Source organism: Gavialis gangeticus, unplaced genomic scaffold, assembly GCF_001723915.1.
Source record: "Gavialis gangeticus isolate Ggan-Ray unplaced genomic scaffold, GavGan_comp1, whole genome shotgun sequence".
NCBI classification, from domain to species: domain Eukaryota; kingdom Metazoa; phylum Chordata; order Crocodylia; family Gavialidae; genus Gavialis; species Gavialis gangeticus.
In genome coordinates, this window is record NW_017729024.1 from 180,182,112 (window position 1) to 180,188,899 (window position 6,788).

Below are 6,788 nucleotides of genomic sequence, written 5' to 3' on the forward strand. Positions count from 1 at the left end.
CAGGATCTGGGGTAATGTCTGTTCACCAGAGCGCCCCAAGGGATGACAAGATCAAATGGTCACAAACTCCTCTGCGACCATTTCAGGCTGGAGATAAAGAAGAATTTCTTTACTGTCCGAGCCCCCAAGGTCTGGAACAGACTGCCACCGCAGGTGGTTTAAGCACCCACTTTGAACACCTTCAAGACACTTTTGGATGTTTATCTTGCTAGGATCCTATGATCCCTGCTGACTTCCTGCCCCTGGGTAGGGAGCTGGACTCGATGATCCTCCAGGGTCCCTTCCAGCCCAAATGTCTATGAAATCTATGAAATCTAAACCTAAAATACAATTAATAACATACGTTAACAATGTAATTATAAAGTTTGCATTTTATTTATACTGTATTTATATTATGTTTTTTAAATGGGGTGCTGCCAAATTCTGAAAACTTTTAGAAGGTTGCCTGAAGTCTAAGAAGGTTGATAACCACAGCAGTAGAAGCCCAGGGGACAGGCAACATGCAAGGAGGGGATGAAACTTGCAGGGAAGGGCAGGGATCAGGAGGCAGGAGGCTGGGAGAGGGTGGGAGTTGGAGCAGCACATGGAGGATGGAGCAGCACCTGGGCACGGCCCATGTAGGTGCCCCTGAATTCAGTGTTGCCAAGTTCCAGTGGTGATGGGATGTGGTGGCCCTGGGCAATGAAGGTGGCTGTAGGGGGCACTGACTACCCAGGCTCCTGGTGGTACTGACACCTCGCTCTGCAGTGTCTCTTGTGGCCTACTGGGGTCTGCACCCGGGGCACAAATCTTACCTGTTTGCCTCCATCAGTAAGGCACTAACAGACATGAAAAAGAAGGTGCAGTGGGGTCTGACACAGTCCCAACAGTTGTGCCTCCGGAAGTGCCACATGTGCATGGCAGGGGACAAAATCATGGGACTGAGCATCAGATCCCATCACGTCACATTGCTGCTGCAGGGCAAGCCCAAAATCATAATCTTGGGCTCCCTCTGCCCCAGCAATCTTCACTCCTGGAGCTGGGAGCTCCATCAGCTAACAGAGCTCCCAACCATGGGAGCCACAGGCGGCCAGAAGCTCCCAGATCCAGGAGCCACAGGCGGCCAGAAACCCCATCAGTGTTTGGCGCTTCCAGCCACAGAGGCACACCATGTACGTCCATGGGTGGGAGTCCTGACAGTGATCAGAGCTGCCAGCTATGGAGTGGGGACACCCTGCACTCCTGCACTTGATTGGGGCTCCCATGTAGGAGCGCTCACTGTGCCCCCAAGCTGGGACCCCTGATCAGCTGACCAGGGCTCCCAGCTCTAGAGGCTGGGAGCATTGGCCACATGCTCAGTTGAAGGTGTGATAGGAACCAGAGACAGTTATTCATGTATTTTGTGTAAGAACTTTGTCACTTATATCTGGCTTTTTCATACCATCAATTTAATGAATTTGTGGCCAGATCATGACTTGAGAAATGATTAACCACTTAATCACATCCTAAGCATAATGTGTGTGTCAGGGACCTAAGAGACATCACCAAGCAAACCCTGAATGATGCATGGTCTGGACCATCATGGCTACTGCAACACTAAAAGTGTTGCAAATGTGAAATATTGATTCCTCTGTGAAATCCTATGAAATACGAACTTTCATTTTTACCCAGGAGAACTTTTACAATCTTTTGTTCAATGCCTGATGAATGGTGTTTGTGCCCGAAAGCTTGCAGTGAAATATTGTTTTTGCAAAACTCTTCTTGGTCTAGTAAAAGATACCATCTCTACTATGAGTCCTGATTGCCTCTTGCAAATGTGATGCACTTTCATGATTCCCCAGCAGGTGGCACAATTGAATCATTAGCCAAATGACTTGTCTGCACTTGATCTGTTTGCATTTACATTCTGATTTCATTTCACACTCCACAGAGAGCATTACAGTGTTAGTAACTCCAGGGGCTATGAAAGGAGTGAAAGGATTATGAATTCTTAGTTAGATAGTGTCTAAAGTGGGTGATAAATGTTGTGGTTCCTGCTGCTCAAATACTATTGTGGTAAAACACCACAGAAAAGCCCCCAAGGAAATTAATAGCTGTGTTATCAGAGCAGGGCTTGAAAGGCAGGAAGTAAATGAAGTCTGGAGTCACAAATTTGAATAGTGAGGAGAAAACAAAATGCTAATCAGTTGTTCATTAAGTGAGCACTGCTTCTGGGCCCAGAGTGAGGAAAGGGCTTGTGTTCATGTATTTAGACTGTACCAAAAGGTACACACACAAGTGGTCAAAGTAAGGTTTGACAAATAACCTTCATTCCTGCCTTTCTGAACTATTGAGAGCTTGACTTGACAACCTCTTTTCCTCTTTTTTTTCTTTGCACCCACTTTTCAACTATGTCCCAGTATATGTCTGCAGCTGCTGGTACTGGAAGGTGCTTGCAGTCCAAGGCAGAGTCTTAGACCAGAATGGGCAGCAGACCCTGGGCTGGTGGAAGTGGGGTCTGGGGCTCCCAAACTTCAGTGCCAGTTGAGCTACTAAGGTGATGCTTCCTCAGAAACCTTACCATGCTTGCCAGGGGTGTCCACAGACAGGCTTTGCAAAACTCCAGGCTGAATGCCTCCTAAAACCAAAAGAAGTATAGCCGTGTCTGTGTGGTGCTGAGACCGGACTAAACAGCTTGGGGTCTGACTAATTAGTCTTCCTGAAGTGCCCCATGAATGTGGTTACACTGCCTCTGACTGCAGAAGCAACCTGCCCAAAGCAGCATGGTGTGCTTGAGGTTGCTGCCACCAAGCACAACAATTTTAGCACATGGCTATGGCCTGAGGCTCCATGTCATGGGGCTTCACTACAGATCCCAATCAGTTAGTTCTGCTGGGAGTCAGTCTTCTGTTTGGGTTGGATTATCTAATACATTAAGATTCCTAAAGATGCAGACAGATGGTCACTGAGGTTCTCAAAATTGCCCAGTGCTCTTGATGTTGGTCCTGTAGGTGCTTCTGCATTCAGATCCTAGCTCAAGAAAATGGCCTGTTTGCTTGAGCTTCTGTTTATAATTCCTCTCAACTGAGTGAGATTAAAAGAATCGTCCCACTTCAGTGCTGGATACTTTAATTGCAACTTTAAGCACTGCCCTTACTTTCTGAAGTTAAGGTAGTTCTTTTACTAGGCTGATTTCACACTCTTGATGCCTCTCATTTTGAAAAGAAAAATCTCTGGTACAAAAATGCAGCAGAGAGTTTCTTGTGTGCATTCATCTCAGGCCCTCCCTTCATCTCTCCTTGGGGAATTTTAGGAAAGGGGGTTTGTTTTCTGCAAGTATTTTATTTAAAATGTGTATCCCTTTATCTCTTCATCCTGCCCACGTACAGTTACCCTGCCAGGACCCCCTGCACTCCAGTGCCATGAAAGCTGGGCGCACTGACACCCTGGCTCTCCCTGATGCACTTTCCCCATTAAATGCAACGGCTCTGTGCTGTGCTCATTCATCCCCCACTCATTCCTTTGAAGTCTGCTTATTTCACAGCTACTCTCCTAAATCACCAAGTCCCACTGCTGCCTCCTCTACTCCCACTTGCTACCACTGTAAGGCATAGTGCTGGGTAGGGACGGGGAAGGGGAAGGAAGAGGAAAGTGACTGATGGCAGCAGCATCAAATTCAAAACGGTCTCTGATCCTTTTGATTTTTAGTTGTGATCTTTCCTGGCTCACCATCTGCTGCTCTCTCTGAAAGCATGTCTGCTTCTTTAAAGGAAGCTTTACTTAACCTTAACTAATAAGCTCATGTGACAGCTTAGGCATGCAGCCCTACTCTTCTCATTCAAGGTGCTGGAGTTCCCTGTGCCTCTAAGACAATGCTCTCCCAAGAGCTCCAAAAGCGCAGTCGGTCTGAGTGTTTTTAAAACATTAACCCCTACGCCTGTCAGCCCTCCTACTCCTTTAAAATCGGGAGCCACTGCATCCCTCCCTGAGGTGAATCATCCTGCATTTCAGCCTTCACCCTAAACAGTAGCTAGCCACATTTACTCAGAAGAGCTCAAATATTTGCTGTCTTTACTTACTCCCATATACTTCTCAGGGTGGAGGGAAGAATCAGCTCCTCTCACCAATGATAACTGCTTCCCCTAAGCAGGTCCATGCCAGTCCAAGTGATTGGGTTGGCTGGACCCCAGCCCTACAGTTTGGCTCTGCTCCTACTTTGCTGCACACTTTATTATGAAGCTTAAAGAAACAGCCCAGTGAGTATAACTAGAGAGCCTTTAATCACTATTAATCAGCTGATCAGGCGAGCTGCCATAGGGGACTCGCACAGGGGGTCAAGTGCTATAGAACAGTTACATCTTTTATTTGCTATAAAATGAATACCTAGGGAAACCAATCCAATTCGAATGATTTCACAAGAAGACCAGTCACCAGTTACTATGCAGAGACCCAGACAGATCTACCCCATTTCACTAGTTTGGTATGTTTACCAATTAGTTGTCCCCTCACTACTGAAGATCCCTTCAAACCTCCCTTTCTTTCTGGAAGATGTCTCACTGGACCTATCGTCTTCTAGGCATTATCTACAAGGACCTTGAAACTCGTTATATTTTTGGAAGCCCAACTGAGCCTAGTGTTTTCTTCCAGGAAGGCAGAGGGAAAAGAGGAACTTGGTTGAAAGCAGAGACCTCATTAAACTAAGAAAAGAGGTGGTTAATGGGAGAGAAAGGCCTGCTGGAAGCGGAGGCCTTGTTGAGCCAAAATATTGTTAAGCCTTAGTAGGGCAGTGTCAGGGCCACAGGGCTGTTAAAAGTTGGGTACTTTTAAATCCCCCTGCTGGACTGACGGTACAACTTTTTAGAAATCCTCTAACATTAAAAAAGTTTGTTTTTTCCCCTCTCTACTGTTCCCATCCTTTAAAGTCCCAGAGGAGAGGATATTAAAGTGGGTGATGTACTTTGTAATGGCTCATTGCCAGCCATGTACAGAACCCAGCTAACCTGTTTATTTAGAGCAGGAAAACCTCTCTCGCACTGTTTGGGCCATGGCATCCCCACAAATAATTAATTCCCCCTTTTTCATACATATTTTGTTCCCATGGGCCTTCATCATTAGTTTCAATTGCTTTCTGCTGACACACACTTGAATCCAAAAATGTATTTCTAGTGAAGTGCTCCTTCAGCTAGCTGCTTGGTTACAGCAGAATCAATCCATCAGTCAGTCAAGAATCAGTCTTGATTACATAGATTGAATTGAACACTTGTCCAGGTATTCTGCATATGCACAGGCCAGACTTAAGAATTTATCAGTGTGGGGATCACATGCAATAAGTGCAGCAGCTGCATAATCCCCTGTGAAGCACTGAGGGTAGAGGACACGTTATATTATAGATAGAAACTGGAAAGGATGGAGCAGTGTTTGTAGGCCAAGGTTGATTTATATTTAATCACTCTTTGGGGTGTCCCCCCACAGCAGGAGCAAGAGAAAAGTAAGTATGTCCAAATAAGAATAGTCTTGTCACCACAAACAGTAAAGGGCAGACTGCAAATATTCACGTATAACTCAACCTGAGCTCCTGATTTTATCAGCCTTCTCATTTTGTGAGGACATTTGGCTAAATATGGCATATCCTATCATTCAGGCTGCAGGCTTCACCTTTTTATTGTAGCATTTCCCAAGAGGGAACCCCAGAATGATTAGAATAAAGAGTGGGTGGGAGATCTGTCTATTCTGAATATTGAAATCATCCATATGTAGCACCAGCACCTACGTACTACATCAATAGGCTTCTTCAAATGCCCATAGGGAGTAGCAGTCAGAATCCTAATATCAACAAATATTATAATCCCTGATAAATTATGCTGTTTTTAAATCCTATTTTTTATCCTTTCTTAGAGAATGAGAGAAAGCAATACAACAGCCTTGACCTCTGTGAGAAATGCATCTGATTCAATTGCTGCAAACCACAAAGAGCAGCTGGTTTTGACTTATATTTGACAGTGAAAGGGATCACCAGATTTTACCTTTGTGCTCAGCTGTATCCAAGCATGGCAAGCTAGAAGAAAGATGTGTTGTTTTGTTTTTTACCCCCCAAGATCATGAGCAGCTGAAAACAAGGAAAGTTGTATCTATCAGGTAACTGTCATGTGGATACTTTTCTTCACTTCCTTTAAATCTCTTTGATGTATTATAATACTGTAAATAGCTGATATGTATTTCAATGATATCTTGGTTCCCTGTTATAGTTCAGGTTATGAAAACACAGAATAAGTTCTACCTACACTTTCGACTGTCCACCTTTTTTGTGGGGGGCGGGAGGGGAATGGAGGGAGAGAGAGACGAGTGCATTTCACTTACTGAAACTCCTCACACATATATTACATAAAACACACATGTTCATTCTGAATTAGTTCTATACAGTCTTCCTTAAATGCCTGAAGTGACCTGTGTCACTGTTCAGTTGCATAGGCTATTCATCCATCCTTTCATACATTACTCTCACAGTTGCTTCTGACAACACCTTCACCATTGCCTTTCCCAGCATTGGGTCCTTTAACCATTCTCTTAAGGCTAAATATGAACACAAGGGGGCAATGGCACACTGCTCCGCTCCCCTGTGTAGATTACATTAGTTTTATGAAGACTCTTGTTGCCTTAAACCTGAATGTTTCCCATTGACCTACAATGTTTTCATCTTTTTTACTTCCATTTATCCCTCTTTTTCATTCTTATGCTCTTATGGGAATTAAAACTGGCCCAAAATTTCAATTTGCACGGGTTTGGGAAGGCTTGCAGATTTCATCTCTTCCCATTTCTCGACGAGTAACCTA

General features: G+C 44.7%; 1 protein-coding gene across 1 annotated transcript in view; it reads right to left on the minus strand.

Annotated features, from left to right (window-relative positions):
- Positions 1-6,518, minus strand: part of MYO5B (myosin VB) — a 98,547-nt gene extending 92,029 nt beyond the window's left edge. Inside the window, exon 1 of the mRNA XM_019518298.1 lies at positions 6,450-6,518. Within this exon, the coding sequence (XP_019373843.1) occupies positions 6,450-6,518 (69 nt within the window). The remainder of the gene's footprint in view (positions 1-6,449) is intronic.
- Positions 6,519-6,788: the final 270 nt, after the last annotated feature.